We start from the raw sequence: 21,585 nt of genomic DNA on the forward strand, positions 1-21,585 counted from the left end.
GAGTTGGGTGTAGATGGGTGGTGGGTGTAGCGGCGTGGTTGGAGGTGTGTAGTACCGAGTCTCCTGCTCGCTTGTGCCCGTCTCCGCGTCTCTGGTCGGTCCTCGCCGGACATTTTCTCGCCGTTTCCTGCGTCTCCCGGCTGTTGGACGGGATTTAAACCCGGAGCTGCGGGGCGGATCGCGGGAGGATCGCGGCGCTCAGGTCTGTACCGCGCGGTCTCGGTCGTGCAGCGTGACGGCGGCTCCGAACCCCGAAGCCGCGGCGCGTTTTTATGTCGTTGAATTCGTATCTCGTATTGTATTGTATATATTTTTTGCGCTCTTGTGTTTTTGTACGCGGTGCAGCGGGACCCGGGCCTGGACGCGGTGACTCGTCACCCGGTCACCGCTGATGTCATATTGCAGCTGAAATAGCAAAAAAAATATAAAATATATTTATGTAGCGCGAGAGAATTCGTATTTTGTTCACTTTAAACCCAGTCGCGTTTGTATTCCCGATCCGCGTGCGTGCGTGCGTGCGTGCGTGCGTGCGTCCCGGTTTTTATCGGGATGTTTTATTCCGGCAGGCTGGTGTGGAAGTGCAGCCCCGCCGATTTCCGAGATGCTCCAGCAGACGCGCGGTTTAAATACAGGCTCATAATTCATATTTACTGTAACAAATGCATGAACATTTTGATTATTATAATAATAATTATTATTATTATTATACGCGTTTCTACGTGCTGGTATATTTCTATATTCCAAATGCTGGGGGGTTTAATCATCATACAATATAACATTTCATGTTTTTTTATACTTATGGATTTTATTTGTCACACACACAGTCATACACGGTATGATATGCAGTGAAATGCTTTCATTTTTAATTGGACATTTTCAACAGTATATTTACATGCGTTTCGTGTTTTTAAATGTACGTTTGTGAGGAGTTCATGTTCTGGTGAACCGTTTTTGCAGGGATGAGAAGAGAAGCTTGTTTCTTTCTGGTGACCCTGTGAGCCGAGGGCCCATCGTGGACCATTCTCCAGAAGACCAGGCCTCCAGCCAGCCGGTGGACCGTCCTCGGAACGTCCATGAGTCGGCGGGAGTCTGCGGCGCACCCCACCCATGCGGCGTGCAGATCGGACGGGTGTGGCGCTCGTGCGAATGGAGAAGATTAACCCCGCCCCGCCCCCCGTCCCGCTGTGTGTTGTGATCCCGTGACGATGAATCCCTTGCCGGGTGGAGCTCGCAGTTCATTGGCGCGCCGGCGTGGAAACATGGCGCCGCTCTGGACCTTCGGCGTAAGCGCCGTGCTGGCGCTGTCCGCGGCCATCCACGTGGACCTGGCCAAGAGCCACAGCACCTTCACCTGCGAGCCCATCGGCCTGCGCATGTGCCAGGATCTGCCCTACAACCACACCTTCATGCCCAACCTGCTCAACCACTACGACCAGCAGACTGCAGCCCTCGCCATGGAGGTACGCCCCTCCCTTTTCTCTGTGGGGTCCCCATGGTGTCGGACGAGGAGGCGTGTCTGACCCGTTAGGCCCCTCCCACCGCACATTCTGAGCTGCTCTGGGTGGGAGTTACGTTTTTACCACCACTTTTTAAAATATTGTATGTATATTGTGTGTTAGTGGATGCTGTACCATGAAAGTGAAGTGATTGTCATTGTGCCGCACAGCACACGGTGACACAATGAAATTTGTCCTCTGCATTTAACCCATCACCCTTGGTGAGCAGTGGGCGGCCATGACAGGCGTCCGGGGAGCAGCGTGTGGGGACGGTGCTTTGCTCAGTGGCACCTCAGTGGCGCCCCGGCGGATCGGGTTTCGAACCGGCAACCTTCTGATTACGGGGCCGCTTCCTTAACCGCTAGGCCGCCACTGAATGTATACAGAAGAAGGCGTTTTTACTATAGAATTCGCTCTGTAGAATATTGTCCTTCTATAAACGTACTCTCGTGTATTGACGTGCACTCTCGTCTCCGGCAGCGCGATGCGTGGGGTGCTAATGGCGGCAGGCCGCGTTGTTCACCGCTGCTAACCGCCTCTCGATCGGCGGAGCAGCCCACAATGGCGGGATTGATCGCAGCCCCCACCGCCGCGGTCAATTAGGCCCCGCAGAGAGCGCCCACGCCCGCCCACTCCCCCTCGTCCTGACCACCGGCCAATGGCTGGGCCTTCTGTCACCGCCCATCTGTCGTGGCCGATCTGCCTCGCATCACTGCCGCCGCGGCCTGGCTCTGGTTTCTCCCGGCACAGGGGGCGGCTCCTCCTACCCTGGTCTTCCCAACAACCGGAATCTGTGCTGTAGCCCCGACGCCGTTCTTCCTGCACGAATGGCGTCCTTGGCGAGGAGCGTCTCAGCTTGGCGTGAGCGCGGTTTAAACCACGACGTTCCTCTGGACCTCTGGTGATTGTGTGGACACATGATTGAGCGAGGTCGGAGCTGTGGAGATTAGTGCGGTGAGATTGGATGGTAACCGAAACAAGGGCACATGAAAAAGGCGCTAAACCCTGATTACACGCGTAAAAGAAAGAATAAAAAAATAATGTCATCATAGGTTACCCATGTCGTAAGTTCAGCCGGTCACATGACCGGTAGCTGAGAGCTTCTTGTTGAGCTTCTACATGTACATCGATGTAATGCATTCATTTAAATTTAGCGTTACGTTTTTCGGACCTCCGTTTTTCCTAACACAGGAATATTATAATGAGTATCATCCACAGTGTGAGCGATTAGTATTTTCCCGGTTGTCCCAGCCAGCAGCTGACCTTTACCTAACCCCTCCACAAATTAGGGCAGCAGTGCTGGGGTCCTTGTTGTGGTGGGGGGACGGCTGCTGGTGGGTGACAGGGTAGTCTGCCGGTGGCTGCAACTGCAGCCACGAGAACCCACATTAATGTTAACGGGTTTTTACGTGAAGTTAAATTAATTTACTTCACCGTCAAGGCGGAGTCGTTCATGTCTGATGATTTCTGTGTAAGGGCCCCCGTGGTGTCGGAGAGAATGGGACTAGCCGGGCTCGGCAGAAACTACTCTCCACCTCGGCCTCCTTAGCTGGCCGTTGGTGTAGCCATGGAAACGGGCCTTAATTGTGTCGCCACAAAAGGACACGCATTGCTGCTCTCAGGATGCGGTCCTTTTTGGCGGCCTTTGACCCCTGAGGATGAGGACTCATCAAAAAGACGCGTCTTGTTTTCCGCATTGGTGGTTGCCATGGCGCCGAGGGGCTGAATTGCGGGAAAGGATGGCGCGGCCAGGGCCGGCGCGGCCGACTGATCCAGATTCAAGGCCGGGTGAATGACAGCCATGCCGGAATGTGGGAGCGGGACTGTCCTTTCTTCAGCCTGTCGTAAGGCTGAGAAAAGAGCGCAGATTAAGGAAATAGTTCTGCATTCGTCCAATTTTCAACCCCCCCCGTTGCTCAAAGCCACCAGGGCCTTTCACCATTGTGTGGTGTGGGATGGTGGGCTGCCCGGAGCCAATTGGTTTGTGCAGTCGGGAGTTTATCTTGGTCAGAACGAGGGTGCTGACGGCCACCGTTTTCTTGTCCGCGTGTTCACGCACGATACGTTTCATTCAGCCGCCCTGTCCACGCGTCGCGCTGATGTGACCACTTCTTTTCTGCCGGCATTAAGACGCGACCTGCCATAAAACGATAAACCGATGAAGCGGGTCGATGCCCTCGGGAGAATGAGGCACGCATGGCCTTAATGTTTTTATTTTTTATCTGGGCTGAAGGCGGTCGGCTCTTATGTAACCCGCACATGAAGTAGAATATTTTGGTTGATTCCGGACTCTTTTGCACAAAATCACTTTGCACAAAATGACTCTGCGCTTTTTAGGTCCTTACTGCTCTTTCTTTTATGGCTCTTTCTCTCTTTCTTTAAACATTGTAAAAAAACTGTAACTCATTTACACACCTTCACCCTACCAGTTACACATATTTTATGTTAAAGACGTAAAAGTGTAATACTTGGTTATGTTTGCAATATTTGCATATTGGTTCATTGTTTACTTGAAACATTTGCAATACTGTGGTCTGTAGCAGTTGCAGAAAGCATTTCACTGCACATCATACCGTGTATGACTGTGTATGTGACAAATAAAATTTGAATTTGATTATTATAGCTCGTGAAAATTAATAAAAGACGAAGAATACAGAAATGAACAGATCCTTCATTTATACAGTCATTACTCTACAAATTTGACATTTTGGGGTGTGTAATTACATAATAATAATCCCACAGCCAGTGCACTCATTTGGAACAAAAAGACGTGGATCGGGTTTTCGTACTTTGTGGCAGTCTTTTTTTTATTCCTGTTCTCGGCGTTCCCACGACGGGCCGTTAAATCCCGTCTGGGGCCGCTACCTTTAGTCCCCCATCGTAGCGTGAATGCGGCCTGTCTGAGGAAGGTGGCCGTTCCTCCGGTTCCAAAGCCCTGCAAATCCCTCTGCAATTGTAATGAGGCGGGAAAAGGGCTTTTTTTTGGCTTGTTTGGTTTTTTTTTGCCGCAACACGAACGCTTTTGGCAACTGCGGAGTAAGCACGCTTGTGGTTCCCATCGTTGGAACAGTCAGTCATTCCGAGACCCCAGCACCTGCACCGCTCCCGTCCACTAAATAACATATTCATGCTGCTTTCCACCCTTCCCTCTGGATTGTGTGAAGTTATTTCGTTTTTCTCACCGCCAAGACAAAGGCTCTTAAGTAGTCTTGGGCTGGAGGCTTTGGAGAGGTAACCTCCATTCACCGGTTGTTTAAATAAATCATGGGTGAGGGCAGAAAGAAGAAGGTCTGAAACCTAATCCGGCCATTGAGGCGTTTTTCAGGAGGAGTGTCTGCTGGCAGCTATAGGAGACAAGCGCAGTCTTTTTCATCTCCGCCAACAAACCCACCCAGCTGACAGCCTTCACTGTGTCTGCCCAGACTGCCTAAACGCTGGGGTGATGGAAATTGAACCCAGAAACGTTCTAATTAACTGCTCTTCTAATTAAATGGCTTCTTTTGTCTAATATGTAGTATATGTAAAGGCCGAAATCAAGCATGTGATTTAGATTATTAATTATGTTCCTGAGTTTCTTGCTTTTCAAAAGTGGGATAAAAAAAAGACCCACACAGATCCATCCTTTCGTCCCATCTGCCAGGCCTTGTAACCAAGATAAATTCTTTGGCAACCAGGAAGGAAATCTGGCCTCTTATAATACAGAAACGCAGCCTTAGCGATGAAGTTTAGTGACACTAATGCGATAAGTGTGCCCCCCGGCCTCATGTTTGGAGATGGCTTTCAGGGCAGGGGTTCCCTGGGGTTGCTTGGGAGTTGGCGAATGAAGAGCGCTGGTTTGAGAGGCCGTGACCAGGGTCTGGCACCGACGCCGGCTGAACCCAGCCCGGCCGACGCCAGGCTGCGGTTTCTGATGCCAACATGCTCAGCTGGGGCCCAGGGGCCGCCAACCCGGGCCTTCACGGTGCATGACTCCCTGAAAATGTAACACTAGGGTATGGCCTATGATGGAACACTGCTGGACGGGCTTTATAAGTATATTCTGATTAATTTGTGTTTCAGAGATTAGGTCAATAACTAGGGACTCTGGAGACCTGCACGAGTTTCAGTATTTTAATGGTGCTAAAAGCTTTTCCAACATCACATAGTCTGGGATTCCAGAAATGGAGGACGTCCACTGCTTCACACACAACCAAACAAAGCATACATTTACATTTACAATTAAGGCATTTATCTGACGCCCTAATCCAGAGCGACTGACAATCAGTAGTTACAGGGACAGTCCCCCCTAGAGCTACTCAGGGTTAAGTGTCTTGCTCAGGGACACAATGGTAGTAAGTGGGATTTGAACCTGAGTCTTCTGGTTCACAGGCGAGTGTGTTACCCACTAGGCTACTACTACCATACAAACAGTGCTTTTATTTACTGTGAGCTAACAGGTACATAAAATAGCGGCCTCAGCACAGCTAACCAACATCACTACAGCCTAAAGGAAGGGATGGTCCAGCGGGGACAACTCAAACATGCACAAAAGGTAACCAAAAGGGCACATAAAGCTAACAGGCTAACACAGGCTAACAACAAAGGGGTCTAACACACAACACAACAACACATGGATGAGATCCACAACAGAGCTCCTTGCAGATCTCCGTGGACCTCCCGAAAGAGTAAGAGCCTAGCAGACCCTGGGGACCTCCCAAACACCATCCGAAGTCTCTTTAGAGACTTATATAGGTGGAGGTGACCAATAGGCAGATGGTAGGTGGAGCTGGTTGGCTTCAACTCCTCCCACGAAGTCCACCTAAAAGAGACAGGACACAAACACACAGCCAGCCACACAGAACACGGGGGAACGTATGTCCAGGGACGTAACAGCAGCATAATTGCACATGAACAATAAAGAGCTGGCCTGGTAGTGCAGTGCTAAGTTGCTAGATGCTAGATCACTAGCTATTTAGCCGTTAGCTGTGTGCTAACAAAGAACAAGAACCCGTCGGATTCCATTATGAAGGAAAAAACATCAGCATATGAGCTATGGGATGGGTCAGAGCATAATTTCTTTATGGTGCTGAGTTAAAAAAAAAATACTTGTGAGAATCGTGACAAGAAATATTCCATAAAAACTTTCGTGGATGTGTACAAATTGAAAATCTCGTAGACAATACTTATTTAATACGACTCCAGAATGACCCCAGCGGCTACTAATGAAAAGGCACTTAGTCTTGAAGTCTTTAGTCTTTTACTGAATACATTGTGCGGCTGCTTGTTTGAACGAGTTTTCTGATTCGCGTGCTCCGTTTGATGACTTGATCTCGTTCTGATGTTTTGTCCTCCCTTCCTTTTCTTTTCAGAATTGTGAAGCTTTTGGCCCATTACACAACTGTTTCGGCGTGTGTGACGGCTGTGTGTGCTTGTACAGATGATAGGAAGCACTTTTAGCAAATGGCTGCTCCTCCCTTCGCCCCCAGGATTTATTCGTGATGTGATTTTATTTCCCTGCCTAAGTGCCGTCTTCATCTTCCGCTCGGCTAATCTCCGCACACAGGCGAGCGCTGCTATACCCAGCTGCGCTCCACATGCGAGGCATGTCAGGACTTGAGATGCGCACAAGAAGTCCTGTTTATATCGTCCTGCTGTCGTAACGCAGATATGTTTTCACCTGATCGCATTCCTGATGGACGAGGAATACATGACCGATAGGGAGTCTTCCTCGTGACCCATAATCCTCCTCGAGCCCAGTGCGCGCGTGTCATGCTGTGTGGGGATGCTGGCTCATCTCAGGCGGCTGTCCATGAATAATGAAGGATGCTGGTGTTGTTCAGCTCCTGCGTTACACGAGCCCCCCGTCTTCAACGTGTAAGACGACCTTTTTTTGCAGCACGCATCGGTGCGGTTGTAACTTTGAGGGCAACACGGGGGGGTTTCATCAATGAGCTAAAGGCAGCTTTATTTTGGATGGTGTGTGTGGTACTCGTTTTTATCCTTCAACTTTCTTTTTAGTCGAGTTTCGTGTCTCCTGGGGTGGAATCTATGTTGAAAGAATTGTAAAATATTGATTGCATATTTTAATCTCTTAGCAGTTCTGTGGGTGGAAGTCGTCCCTGCTAAATGGAATGATGAAATTTAGGAAAAATGGGGGGGTTCCAATTCAGCTGCCAGACGTGTCCTGAGACGTGAGGTGCTGCTTGGTACATCTGCCACTTCTCCTGCCACCTCACAGCATGGGGTCTCAGCAGAGCTGGAGCCAAATGGCCGGGTAAAAACCCCTGAAGACAAAAAAAGAAAGGACCATGTGATATTTCAGTTTTTCTGAATTTCAATTCTTTGTTGTTTTTTTTCTCAATATGGGGTTCTGTGTGTACATTAATGAGGTAAAAAAAAAAAAAAAAACTTAAATAATTAGCAAATGTGTACAATATAACCAAGCGTGAAAATTTTAAGGGGGTCTGAAAACTTTCCATATCCACTGTATGTGTGAATTATAATTCAGATTTTACTGTATCAGGTAAACAAGAATGCTGGTGTTCCTCGCTGCAGTGCATCATGGGATCATCAGTTCTGTTTAGGCCCACAGAGGTTTTGGAATTAAAAATAAATAAATAAATGAATTTAACCATTAAACTTTTCCAGAGCTAATTGGCTTGATGTTGAAGTGTAGCCTACACCGTAAATTAACAATAGTACGGCAGCATGCTGTATACCACCATGCAAACGGGCTATTTGAACCCGTACTGAACCGGACCCAGGTGAGGCCATACTTCCTCCCCGGGGGGATTTGCATGGTAATAGTCTGCTCTGCAGCTGCTCCGGCTCCCAGCAGGCAGTGGGGTGCTTCGGGACACAATGAGCCCCCGGTGGAGACGTACACAGAGCCCAGTGAGCATCAGATTTCTGTGTTTGGACAACTTCCCCTCTTATTGTAGTCTTTACCCGTGGTGTAAGGTGAGAGCTGTTCGTGTTTTCAGGTCAGATCTCAGAGTCGGGCCTTGTTCGGGGAAAACAAGTCTTTCCTGTCTTCTGACACACAACTGCATCCTTGCAAAGTTCCTTTGAGAAAATAATCAGCCCTATTGAGTTTGTATTTGAAATGTGTTTGCACAGTATATACAGTACAGGCCAAAAGTTTGGACACACCTTCTCATTCAATGTGTTTTCTTGATTTTCATGACCATTTACATTGGTAGATTCTCACTGAAGGCATCAAAAATATGAATGAGCACATGTGGAGTTATGTACTTAACAAAAACAAGGGTGAAATAACTGAAAACATGTTTTATATTTTAGTTTCTTCTTCTTTATATTCTAGCCACCCTTTTCTCTGATTACTGCTTTGTACACTCTTGGCATTCTCTCGATGAGCTTCAAGAGGTCGTCACCTGAAATGGTTTTCCAACAGTCTTGAAGGAGTTCCCAGAGGTGTTTTAGGCCCCTTTGCCTTCACTCTGTGGTCCAACTCACCCCAAACCATCTCAGGTCCGGTGACTGTGGAGGCCAGGTCTCCACTTTTTGTAAAGGACATAACTCCACATGTGTTCATTCATAGTTCTGATGCCTTCAGTGAGAATCTACCAAAGTAAATGGTCATGATAATAAAGAAAACACATTGAATCAGAAGGTGTGTCTTTTTGGCCCGTACTGTACATTGAGCAAACAAGTTCTGATCACTAGCAGGATTTTTTTTCTCTCTCTCTCTTGCTCTCAGCCTTTCCACCCCATGGTGAATCTGCAGTGTTCTCCAGACCTGCGGCCCTTCCTGTGTGCGCTGTACGCTCCCGTGTGTACGGAGTACGGCCGCGTCGCCCTGCCCTGCCGGCGTTTATGTCTGCACGCCAAGCTCGACTGCCAGAAGCTCATGGACATGTTCGGCGTGACCTGGCCAGATGAGATGGAGTGCAGCAGGTTATAATTATTGTTTGCTTTTGCTTTTTTCAGTGCAGTTGTTCAAGCGTTATCAAAATATTCATATTTTATCCTCTTTATTTCGCAATTTATATTCTGATTGTTGGTCGGTTTTTAGTCTCGAGTCTACTAAAACTTAAAAAAATTTATTATTACTTTGAAATTGTTTTCTTTCGTCTATGAAATTTATGAAAATTGCTTTCTTAATTAAAATAAGTCCATGTCTAATCAAGACGTGAATCAATGGTGTTAAATATTATTCTGTTTTCACCTTAATGTTCAACAAGTGTTCAAGTTCAGAAAGTGTCATTTGTTCTTGCTATGAAAGAACGATTCTCCGATGACTGAGTAACTATGAATAAGTAGATCAGTTGACTTTATCATTCTTTTTTTAATACAAATGTATGAATTTTCGTAACGTGTTTCTTGCATGTTTCTGATCAACGTCCAGGTTTCCAGACTGCGACGAGTCGTATCCGCGCGCCGTCGACCTGCTCACCAGTGAGAATGCCACCAAGCTGCCACCCATGTCGGTGCAGCGGGACTACGGCTTCTGGTGCCCCCGTGAGCTGAAGATCGACCCCGACCTCGGATACACCTTCCTGGGTGTGCGGGACTGCTCCCCTCCCTGCCCCAACATGTACTTCCGGCGCGAGGAACTGACCTTTGCCCGCTACTTCATCGGCGTGGTCTCTATCGTCTGCCTCTCTGCCACGCTCTTCACGTTCCTCACCTTCCTCATCGACGTCACGCGCTTCCGCTACCCGGAGCGGCCCATCATCTTCTACGCCGTCTGCTACATGATGGTGTCTCTGGTTTTCTTCCTGGGCTTCCTGCTGGAGGACCGCGTGGCCTGCAACGCCGCCAGTCCTGCCGACTTCAAGGCGTCCACGGTGACCCAGGGCTCCCACAACAAGGCCTGCACGCTGCTCTTCATGGTGCTCTACTTCTTCACCATGGCCGGCAGCGTGTGGTGGGTCATCCTCACCATCACCTGGTTCCTGGCTGCAGTGCCCAAATGGGGCAGCGAGGCCATTGAGAAGAAAGCCCTTTTGTTCCATGCCTGCGCGTGGGGCATCCCGGGCACGCTGACAGTCACCCTGCTGGCCCTGAATAAGATCGAGGGGGACAGCGTGAGCGGGGTGTGCTTCGTGGGGCTGTACGACGTGCAGACGCTGCGCTGGTTCGTGCTGGCGCCGCTCTGCCTGGACGTGGTGGTCGGGGTGGCGCTGCTGTTGGCTGGCATCGTCGCCCTGAACCGAGTGCGCATGGAGATCCCGCTGGAGAAGGAGAACCAGGACAAGCTTGTGAAGTTCATGATCCGCATTGGCGTCTTCTCCGTGCTTTACCTGGTCCCGCTGCTGACCGTCATCAGCTGCTACCTGTACGAACAGAGCCACCGAGCAGTGTGGGAGACCACCTGGGTGAAGGAGCACTGCAGCAGATACCACGTCCCCTGCCCTTTCCAGGTACGCTGGCGTCCTCTTACACGTCCTACATTTACATTTACATTTACAGCATTTATCAGACGCTCTTATCCAGAGCGACTTACAATCAGTAGTTACAGGGACAGTCCCCCCTGGAACAACTTAGGGCTAAGTGTCTTGCTCAGGGACACAATGGTAGTAAGTGGGATTCGAACCCGGGTCTTCTGGTTCATAGGCGAGTGTGTTACCCACTAGGCTACTACCACCTCGTCCTCTGGCGTCCTGCTCACCCGAATGCATCACGATACGTCCTATCAATTTTCTCTCAGTTTCTCTGCTAAAAGCGGAGCCGCACCAGCACTCAGTCATTCGCGCGTTTGGATAAAGTGAAAGTGATTGTCACTGTGATACACTGCAGCACAGCACACGGTGGCACGGCGAAATGTGTCCTCTGCATTTAACACATCACCTTGTTGGGCAGTGGGCACAACGTGTGTTCGGACATTAGAGGCGTTTCAGCAGAGGCGGGTAGATTTTACTCAAGTACGACTAGCTTTACTCCAAAATAATAAAACTACGAGTACAAGTAAAAAGTAGTCATCCAAAAAATTACTCAAGTACGAGTACAAAAGTATTAACTGATAACTGATAGAACTGTTTGAGTAACTGTTTGATTTGTAATATCTCATGTAACGATGTATTCAGACAGAAAAAAATAAATGTGCTAACTCTGGTATTTCCTAATAATAACTTAAAACTGGGGTCTTTCTCCTATTAATTTCTTTAAGTCCGATGGCGATGTTTCGTACTCTCCGTAACTGCAAATCCACCATGCAAATCTGTGTTTAAATCACTCCTCATTGTTTGCTTTGTGTGTCACCACGTTACATTGTGCATTGATTGGCTGTAAAGGCAGATAAAGGTGAGATGACTGTGCATCAACAAGCCAAGTATGAAATCACAGACCTGGTCGTGCTAATGAAACAACTTAGCCGTAAAAATTGATCGCACATAATGGGATTTTTGGAATTATTGATTGTACAGTGTCATATGATTATTGCTGCTATGTCTGAGTAGTGAAACGTGTTAGATCTTCTGGCAAAAATACAACTTATAAATGGTTTTTCAAAAGTAATGAATTGAGTGTTGCCCAATGTAGCAAAGTAATATTACAGTTTCTGATTCACAAATGGACAAAAATAAAAGTAAAAATCACATTGTAAATTTACTCTTCGAAGTAATTTTTGTTTCACAAACGCTTCTCACGTAAATGTACCGGAGTAAATGTAACTCTTTACTACCCGCCTCTGCACCTCAGTGGCACCTTGGCGGTTTGGCAAACTTTTTGATTACGGGTCCACTTCTTTAACCGCAAGACTACCGCTGCCCCACTAGATATTAATGCAATGCAATGCTGGCAGTCATACAGAAAGATCTTGCACAATGGTTTTGACTTGGTGTGGCCATTGTGATGATGCCAGCAGTATATATATTACAAAAAGGCTGCTGTGATTGTATCTACTTACCCAAGTGTCTCCTTGCCAAGTTGTCCATTGGCAACATTGTAAAATATTGGAGGGACTGCCTGACCCGTACCAAACACCCACATCAACTGAACCCATGCCCAACGTTTACATTTACGGCATCTATCAGACGCCCTTATCCAGAGCGACAGTCCCCCTGGAGACACTCAGGTTAAGTGTCTTGTCCTGGGACACTGTGGTAGTTAGTGATGTTTGAACCTGCCACTGTGGTCTTCTGCTTCATCATACCCACTAGGCCACTTTCACTGTTTACACCTGAGGGCGTTATGTGACTTCGGGATCTGTATTTTTTTTTTTATTGATTTCATGCAATTTTTATTGATTTCATGCAATTTCATTCACTTCACTGTTATAATGAACATGTAAACCTGCTTGGATACATGGAAGCCTAAAATGAAGGGGTTTTAATCACACTCTTTAATATGAATTACTTTAGATGACGTGCCTCACCTTGCAGTCGTTATTGTCGTGCTTAACTATTGCCTTGGAGGGAATCGAACCTGCGGCACACTATAGCACATGGTGCTAGCGTGCAGAACTGGCTTTGATAGGCCACTCCGATCAGCTGCCTGGATTCGCGTGATGTCTTCACCACTAATAGAAGGTGCAGTGCTCAGAAGGGCGTGGTTTGTGGGCGGGGCTGAAGAATAAGGCCCTGCAACACTGATTCTTGTGAAGAGCCTTTTGTAGCTGATTATAAGGAAGGCACGGCCTGTCATCGGCTCCGCCGATTCAACAAGAGCCGGAGGAAAGGCTTTGTTCTGTAGGAGCCTGGCGGCCGGCTCGCCCTCTTCCCAGTTTTCCCCCCTCCTTTCAGGAGGACGTCGGTGTGTGAACGGAGTGTGTGAGCGGAGTGTATCACTCAGGCTACATGAACACCACACAATGAGTGTGTGAGTGACATCTCTTTACTCAGCTGGTTGCTGTGTGTGTGTGTGTGTGTGTGTGTGTGTGTGTGTGATAGACTGGCCACACTGACTCTGCTCCCTTTCACAGCTGCAGAACAGAGCCTATTGTTCCGGGTGATGTAATCACAGAATGTGCTAGAAACTGTTATGCTAATCTACCCAGAAATGTTAATCGTAACTGAAACATGTAAAGAAATCAATCCTGCGTGACACTGCTGTCCAATTGATTGTGTGTGTGTGTGTGTGTGTGTGAGTGAGTGTCTGTATTTATTGTTTGGTTGAGCACTACATTGTTACATTTAATGGTTTCCACAGCTAGGCATGACTTGTGTGTGTGTGTGTGTGTGTGTATGTGTTTGTCCTTGCACTAATACTGCTCTGGCAGGATCTTGACGTGTAAAGATACTGAGGGCATTTTTCTGGTTCTTAGTAGGAAAAGGGAGGTGAATGTGTGTGTGTATGTGTGTGTGTATGTGTGTGTGTGTGTGTGCGTGTGTGTGTGCGTGACCCCACACAGTGCATGTGCTCAGAGGAAAGGGCTGGATTGTCTGTGAGCAGTGAGCTGTGCAGTCAGGAGAAGTAGACATGTGAGTGCACACACACACAGACACACACACACACACACACTTTATATGCAGAACGATGTAGAGATTTGAGCTGAACTGTATGAAAGGAGAGCGGTGGTACAGAAGTAAAGTGGCGGGGAGAGGGGGACACAAGGAAAACGAGTGAATGCTGAGGAGAGAGAGCGAGTGCATGACTACTCTATAGATCCACTAACCCCAGGGAGCAGGATAACAGGAGAAGCCGGAGACAGGCGAGGAGGGTGTGTATGAAAGACGACCTTCGGGGGAGACGCTGCCAGGGTAGGGAGCGTGTAACGGTGGGGAGCGTGAGATCAACCCTGGGCTATGGCAGTTTGGCAGGGCCTGTCGTTTTTTTTTCTGCGTGAAAGAGAATCCTGCACAACGTCTCTCAAATCTGCTTCTGCACCTCCTCGGCTGTGTCGTCCTGCCGTCCTCCACACTCATTTCACAGACCATACGATAGGCTGATGTTCATTAACGTTCATCCATATGCATAGTTAAATTTCAACAGTGTGACAGTGAAACAGCCAGATTAATTATATATTTGCAGCATATTTGCAGCAGTGTAACAAGCTGTTTTTCCAACATCAGGCTCATGAATTGTGCTAATTTGAAGGTTTGATAGTGTTGAGAGCGTAAGAATATTTTCCTGTTTTGAGAAGTGAAGTGAAAGTGAAACATAGTGATATGGCTGTGTTTATTCCCCTTTAGTCTGCTCTGAAACTGGGCGACCATCATCCGTGTCAGGACACGAATAACCGGCATTTAGCCAGCATATTGCATTTGCATTTAAATTTACATTTGCAGCATTGATCAGACGCCCTTATCCAGAGCGACTTACAATCAGTAGTTACAGGGACAGTCCCCCCCTGGAGACACTCAGGGTTAAGTGTCTTGCTCAGGGACACAATGGTAGTAAGTGGGATTTGAACCTGGGTCTTCAAGTGTGTTACCCACTAGGCTACTACCACCTATTGGCTATTGGCCACTGCCATCTGTGTTATTAAAATGCACCGATATATCGGCTGATATCGGATATATTTGATATAATGATACATTAAGACTCCAACTATGCTATGCTATGCTATGCTAGGCTAGGCTCTGCCCTCACCTGCCCTCGCGGGACCGGTGCAGACTGCCGTGGTAGCTACTCATCTTGCTGTGGATGCTGCCAGCTCGACTGTGCTGGTCGTCCAGCATAGCAAGGTGGGTGGAGGACACGTGGGTGGACGCGGCTGCCGTGGTAGCTGATATCTTTTTGGAGTCTTAATGTATCAATCGTCATGATTTACTGTGTTTGGAGTAAATTGTGCTAGAGATGTGATGGTGTGTTTGAACTACCACGCTTTTAGGTGGAGCAGACTGGTAAACCTGACCTGGTCCTCTTCCTCATGAAGTACCTGATGGTACTGGTGGTGGGCATCCCTTCCGTCTTCTGGGTGGGCAGCAAGAAGACGTGCTTTGAGTGGGCTGGCTTTTTCCATGGCCGTCGCCGCAAAGAGTGAGTTCAGCGGTTTATTTGTAACTTACCTGCTTTAATTTTGGACGCTTTTGTCTTAAAAAACAAAACAAAAAAACAGTCACTTTTCTACACTTGTCCTCCTGTCCCATTAACAGCGTCTTGTCCCCTTGTTCAACCCCTTCCATCGCCACTGTCTCACTTCCGCTCCTCTCATCCCTTCATTTCTCCACGTTCCCCATCACTCCGCCCTCCTCCATCCACTTCACTCTTCCTGCGGAACCACCCGCCCTCACCCTGTCCTCCGTCCCTCTCTCCTCCTGCAGAAGCGGCGTGAACGAGAGCCGGCAAGTCCTGCAGGAACCCGACTTCGCCCAGTCCCTGCTGCGCGACCCCAACACGCCCATCATCCGCAAGTCCCGCGGGACGTCCACGCAGGGCACGTCCACCCACGCGTCCTCCACCCACCTTGCTATGCTGGACGACCAGCACAGTCGAGCTGGCAGCATCCACAGCAAGATGAGTAGCTACCACGGCAGTCTGCACCGTTCCCGCGAGGGCAGGTGAGGGCAGAGCCTAGCCTAGCATAGCATAGCATAGCATAGCTATTTCATAGTTATTTCAAGAGGCAGTTACTTATCAGTTCTGCATTCTAGTCACATGTTGCAGAAGAGCGGGAATCAATTCAACATGCAGTATTACTTTTGAAAAAAAAAAACACGCTTGAGCACTTTGGCTTGATCCCTGATCAGAGGAAAATCACTTTGAATCAGAGGCAATGTGATTTTAAAGATGTTTGGCATGCTAAATATGTCGTCAAGTCACTGATGAGCTCCATCCAATCTGTCAAACCAGAGATAAACCATTTCTTGACCCATTGTTTTTCCATATAATCTTGTGTAAGATTATATTTGTTGTCCATTTTTAAAACCCCTGATTTGTGAGAGGGTCACATTATTTTATGACAAAATGATGTTTTGGACCCCGGTTCTGTGTTATGAACCCTTATGACCCGATCACAAGTCACAAAGTTGACTCAGGATCAAGTAAAAAAGACAGATGAAACAAGTGAAGCGATTGTCATTGTGAAACACTGCAGCACAGCACACGGTGACTCCACGTGTCCTCTGCTTTTAACCATCACCCTAGCGGTTATTCAGAAGGTTGCTGGTTCGAATACTGATCTGTCAAGGTGCTACTGAGGGCACCGTCCCCACACACTGCTCTCCGGGCCCCTGTCATGGCTGCCCACTGCTCACCAAGGGTGATGGTTAAAAGCAGAGGACGCAGAGGCAGCTACTCATAATAAGGGTTGTGAGGTAGGATGGTGCTACTCCATGTTTGGCTTTGTAGGCCAGCATCAGTATTTTGAGCCTGATGCGTGCAGCTACTGGGAGCCAGTGGAGGGAGCGTAGCAGAGGGGTGGTGTGGGAGAACTTGGGAAGGTTGAAGATCAGTCGTGCTGCTGCATTTTGTATTAGTTGTAGAGGTCGGATGGTACATAGTGGTAGACCAGCTAGAAGGGAGCCCTGCCATGAAAGGCGCCCGGGGAGCAGTGTGTGGGGACGGTACTTTGCTCAGTGGCACCTTGGTTGGACCATTGTACTGACGCAGCTGTTTCCTCACCAGGTACACTCCATGCAGCTACCGCGCCGCGGAGGAACACGCCCCCTACGGCAGCGCGCCCCGCCTCAACGAGCCGCTGTCGCTTCACAGCAGCCTTCAGCGCCTCGACACCCACTCCAGACACAGCAGCGTCCGGGACTTGAGTAGCGCTCCGCCTACCGACATCACGCACGGCCCCAGCACCAACCGCGCGGCGGAGGAGGACGGCGCCAGCGCGTAATCGCTACGCCGATTGGTGGATGAACTGGTCCTGAGGCCCGAGTGGCTAACTAGCGGCTGGACGTTTTCATTTTTAATACTGTGAATGAAAAATGGATGCTGGACAGAGGCGGTGATGTATGTATCTGAAATGCAAAGCACTACACCACTGGAATTGATTCTACGTGATTTGCAGCTGTCCTGGGATCAGCACCGGAATCTGACACCTGATGTCGTGTCATTAAATGCTACAAGAGAGCTGCGTCCTTGGACCTGAGGCACATTCCAGAACGGTTTTGCTCTGACTTCTTAATATGAAAACTCACAGGAGATAAGGCGGGGGGCCAAACAGGCGATAACGCGTCTGGTGTGCAGGTGCATTTTTAAAAATGAGAACTGGAGAACTTTATTGACCCATCACACGCACCCCAAGTTCATCCCTACGCCCCAAGACTCCTGCCACTCACCCGCCGCCAAGCCTACCTCAACGCCCAGGAGGCTCCACACCTGCCTTTCTCTCCCAGCTGGCGACCCCGTTCCACTCCCTGCCTGTTGACTTGTACAACCCTGCTCTCGCACGGAAGCGGTGCTTCTCGCTATGGTTCCTCGCGGTCTTATCAGTATGCAACAGTGTCGAAGCCTTCTCCATCAGGGATTGTATGGAATAATGCAGAATAACAATAACACTGGACAGCCTTTACACCGATCAAACCAAAAAAGAAACGGAATAACAACCCGGATGTTGACATCCGCAAGCTGCTAGGTTGTGAGACGTGATGCAGACATACGGCGGGGGGTTTCCTGGTTACTGGTGCGCTTTATTTACTTGTTGGAATGAGATTGACCCGTTGTGTTACGCGTTATTTCAGTGCCTCGAGAAAGACGCCGAGGTGGTCTGGTTTGTGCTAATGCTCTGACATGTGACTGCTTCTTGCCTTCAGATTCCAAACGTTGCATTTCTTTAAGGTCACACCTTTTTCCACGTAATGCAAATGGAAGTTGTTTTTGTAGATGAGTGGGGACGTGGGGGGGACTTAGCACTTTAACCTCGTGGCTAACTACTGAATGTGTATGTATAGATGTACATTTCTGTTTTAGGGTGATTGAAGATTTCAATTAAAATGTTTTGTAAAAAAAATTATGAAATCCCAGTTACTTTAAGTAGTAACTGGTACATATACATTTAGAAAATGAATAGTGCCCCATAGAGGTGGCCTCGCACCTCCAAGGTCATGAGTTCAAATCCCACCTCTGGTTCTCCATGCTGGGACGTGTTTAAACCTGCCACCTAAATGTTTGCTCACTAGATGAACTGGTGACAGGATCCTTATATTATCACCATAATAATACAAGTGTAGACATACAGCCATAACAGTTTCCCATTTTATTGAAATTAATCAAAATAACATTAGATATTTTTTTGTTTTCCTCTGACAGCTAACGTGTCAGCCAATCAAACACACAATCTTTAACATTCCACCTTAAATATTTTTGTGCAAAAAAAGAACCTACATTGTAGTGAACTGTCCTCTACTGCCAGTCTTTCAAAAGATCAAATACACAAAGAAACCGTTCAAATAAAATAGAACACAAACAGAATGTAATCCATCCTCTCAAACCTAGAGAAAATGATTACACCGTTGACATGCAAAACTGTACATGTACTTAATTATATATTTCAAACGTCTACAAAAAATATATGTCTGATATGAATTAGAACGTAACATACAAGGCAAGAGTAAATTCCCCATGAAGTGTGAATATGTTTAAAGATGTCCCTTCTGCAGAAAGCCATGGCCCATACAAGGGGGGAAAAAAGTTTTGATGGGAAGGGAAAAAAAAAAAAAAAAAAAAAAAAACCACACACACACACACAAAAAAAAAAAAATTCAAAACTGGGATATATTTAATGTCCCAAAACATTCTGATCTTTCCAAATAAAATGATGCCATCTCGTGCTCATTTATTTCAGCCTTCAAACCAAACCTGAACAGTCTTTGATTCCCGATACCAGAGCTTACTCCAAACTCTCAACTCTACAAAGCAACACCAGTATGCCCAAAAAGAATATTATATTGTGCCTGTTATAATACCACTCCTCATGAGTCAGTAGCAAGTACGGTATTTATACTGTAAAGCATGGACTCCCTGTTTGGAAACATTAGGAATCAGTAGGCACACAGAATGAACGCTTCCACTCAGGTTTTATACAGGTAATCAAATATTAATGCTGCTGTTTAATGAACATATCTGTACTATGGGATAAAAAAGGCTTATTAAACCTACACAGCAAAAGTCAATGAGTCTGTACACAGTAGGTCTGTATGAAAATACACTGTAGCGTGACCTATAATAATAATAATAATAGAAGAATATAGTGTAAATGGAATATATAAGTGACTATAATCACTGAATGCAGAAGAAAAATCCTAATGCCCATCACAATCTGATTCAATGCCAGAAGGCGGAACAGTTGTATCAGCGCAAGCTCTTATATGATCATCCTGGTATCTTATGCAAAGACAACAGATGTCATTAAAGTGTACAGTATTGGTGGTGATCCATAGCTGCTGAGTGTAAGCCAGCTTGCAAGCGTTATCTGAACTGTAAGTGAGGCAGGAAAGTGGGAAATGGAATGGACTGGGGTCATGGGAAATCATGACTACACAGGACTGGTATAGGACCTTGCAATCCCGTTCCTCCAGTCAATAGTTCATTAGAATGATGGAGTATTAACAAATTATGCTTATAATACCACTATATAACAAAAAATAATAATAAACAAACATATATTGCATATTAGTGTCAGCTGTATGGGAAAGTTCACTCCTGGACCCAATGTTTGCCTCTGTAAAACGAGGTAGGACATCCAATATAGTTCCTTAAGGTCCTACATAACTGCATTCCTACACATTTCTGCTTCCAAAACTGTGTGTGTGTATGTGTGTGTGTATATATTATATATACATACATACATACATACATACATACATACACACACACACACACACACACAAACTTAATACACTTCATAAAGTAATAAATTACATTAAAATAGGTTTAAGAGACACATACATAAACAACATTACAACACATGAAAAACTAATACAGTAACACCAAAGTTCTATTAAAAAAAATTATAATAAAGTATATATCTTAAAGTATAAAACTCTTTGGTGATACCCTTACGAGCCTCCTGTGGCCCAGTAAAGGAACAGGAGCATGGAAACACAAGGCTGTCATCTGTGAGTGAAATATTTGTAACAGTTTACCAAGGATCTATCCCAGACCCATTAATTTCTCAAATTGTACAAACATAATTATAATAAAAAAAGTGGATGGACTTAAAATCTTTAGGCCAGTAGCATATACTATTAGAAACAGTGGTCTCTTAATTTGCACAAACCTGTTCAAAAGGCACGAAAAAAACAAAAAAAACAAACACATACATTTAGAAGCCTGTGAAATGCACCATACTGGTCTATTACTTTTGCTGGTGCATTTAGTTTGAATATTCAGCAAGGAAATAGCATGTCCATACATCGGCTGATTTAGCTGAGGGGTGTGGTAATGGGGCAGTTAAAATAAAAAAAAGTTTTCCAATGAGCCACTAATTTCTCACAATAGTAGTAATCATTATTATATACATAATATAACCCTCTAACTGTATTTACATTATAATATTTAAAATCCTATAGGGAGTGAACCCGTATGTTTTAAAGTCCATTAAGGTGGCACAGGTGCATGGGCTGAACATGCATTAGTCCCAAAGATGAGCAAAGCCTCACTGGTCATGTAACACCGAATGTTTTTTTTTTTTTCTTTCTTTCCTTTTAGGTTCTGATGCAGCAAAACTGTAGCTAGGTAAGTCTCTTTCACATCTACAGATAGGTGAGAATAGTAGCATCGCTGAGACGCAGAAAAAGCTGGTGGCATCCCCTTCTAATCCACGGGGTAAACAGGTTACAGTGCATATTAGGGACTATGGACTGGGGAAGGGAAAAGGTGCGTGTTTATGTGTGTTTACGTATCTGGTCCAAAAGTTGTGCTGTTAAACCGCCTGTACACATATTTATACTCTCCCACAGCCTGAGCTGATTTCTTAGTCTTAATGGGTGGGGGTTTAGGTGAAGACATAAAGAGCAGGCACAACCGAGTCCAGGGGTCTGGTGCAAGCTGTAGATCTGGCTGAGGGGGGCAGAAATAATAAATAAATACAAAAATTAACCCTCCCCCTCAAAAAATTCACGTCTCCCAGCTGGTGCGCTCCGAACTCTCCAGGGACAGAGACTTGTTCTTGTGCGGTGAGGTCGGGCTGGGTGGGCCGCTCAGGTTGGAGCTGTTGGAGGCGGTGGAGTGCCGGGGCGAGTCAGAGTCCTGAGACAAGAGAGAAACTCAGAGTGGTTCCATGCACATAATATTTACTTCCGATACACAAGATGGA

At 46.8% G+C, this 21,585-nt stretch overlaps 3 protein-coding genes across 7 annotated transcripts in view; 1 reads left to right on the plus strand and 2 right to left on the minus strand.

The window, feature by feature from the left end:
- The window catches only part of LOC114794689 (extensin-like), a 1,623-nt gene extending 1,510 nt beyond the window's left edge, over positions 1–113 (minus strand). The window contains exon 1 of the mRNA XM_028987410.1: positions 56–113. Coding sequence (XP_028843243.1) covers positions 56–113 — 58 coding nt within the window. The remainder of the gene's footprint in view (positions 1–55) is intronic.
- On the plus strand, positions 36–19,000 carry LOC114797982 (frizzled-3-like). Of its 2 annotated transcripts, none has more exons than XM_028993340.1 (7): positions 36–202; positions 958–1,460; positions 9,196–9,392; positions 9,844–10,861; positions 15,211–15,359; positions 15,644–15,880; positions 16,947–19,000. In XM_028993340.1, the coding sequence occupies exons 2-7, from the start codon at positions 1,206–1,208 to the stop codon at positions 17,161–17,163; spliced, it is 2,073 nt and encodes a 690-aa protein (XP_028849173.1). In that variant the 5' UTR covers positions 36–202; positions 958–1,205; the 3' UTR covers positions 17,164–19,000. The 2 variants fall into 2 exon arrangements, with proteins under 2 accessions (XP_028849173.1, XP_028849178.1); XM_028993345.1 differs by lacking the exon at positions 36–202 and adding an exon at positions 218–833.
- LOC114797960 (serine/threonine-protein kinase MRCK alpha-like) overlaps positions 18,507–21,585 on the minus strand; it is a 29,052-nt gene continuing 25,973 nt past the window's right edge. For 2 of the 4 annotated variants that reach the window (XM_028993326.1, XM_028993301.1), the window contains one exon: positions 18,507–21,518. In XM_028993326.1, the coding sequence (XP_028849159.1) occupies positions 21,387–21,518 (132 nt within the window). In that variant the 3' untranslated portion in view covers positions 18,507–21,386. The remainder of the gene's footprint in view (positions 21,519–21,585) is intronic. The other 2 variants (XM_028993310.1, XM_028993318.1) reach the window with 1 other exon arrangement.

Source organism: Denticeps clupeoides, chromosome 1 (assembly GCF_900700375.1).
Source record: "Denticeps clupeoides chromosome 1, fDenClu1.1, whole genome shotgun sequence".
In the NCBI taxonomy this organism is placed as follows: Eukaryota; Metazoa; Chordata; class Actinopteri; order Clupeiformes; family Denticipitidae; genus Denticeps; species Denticeps clupeoides.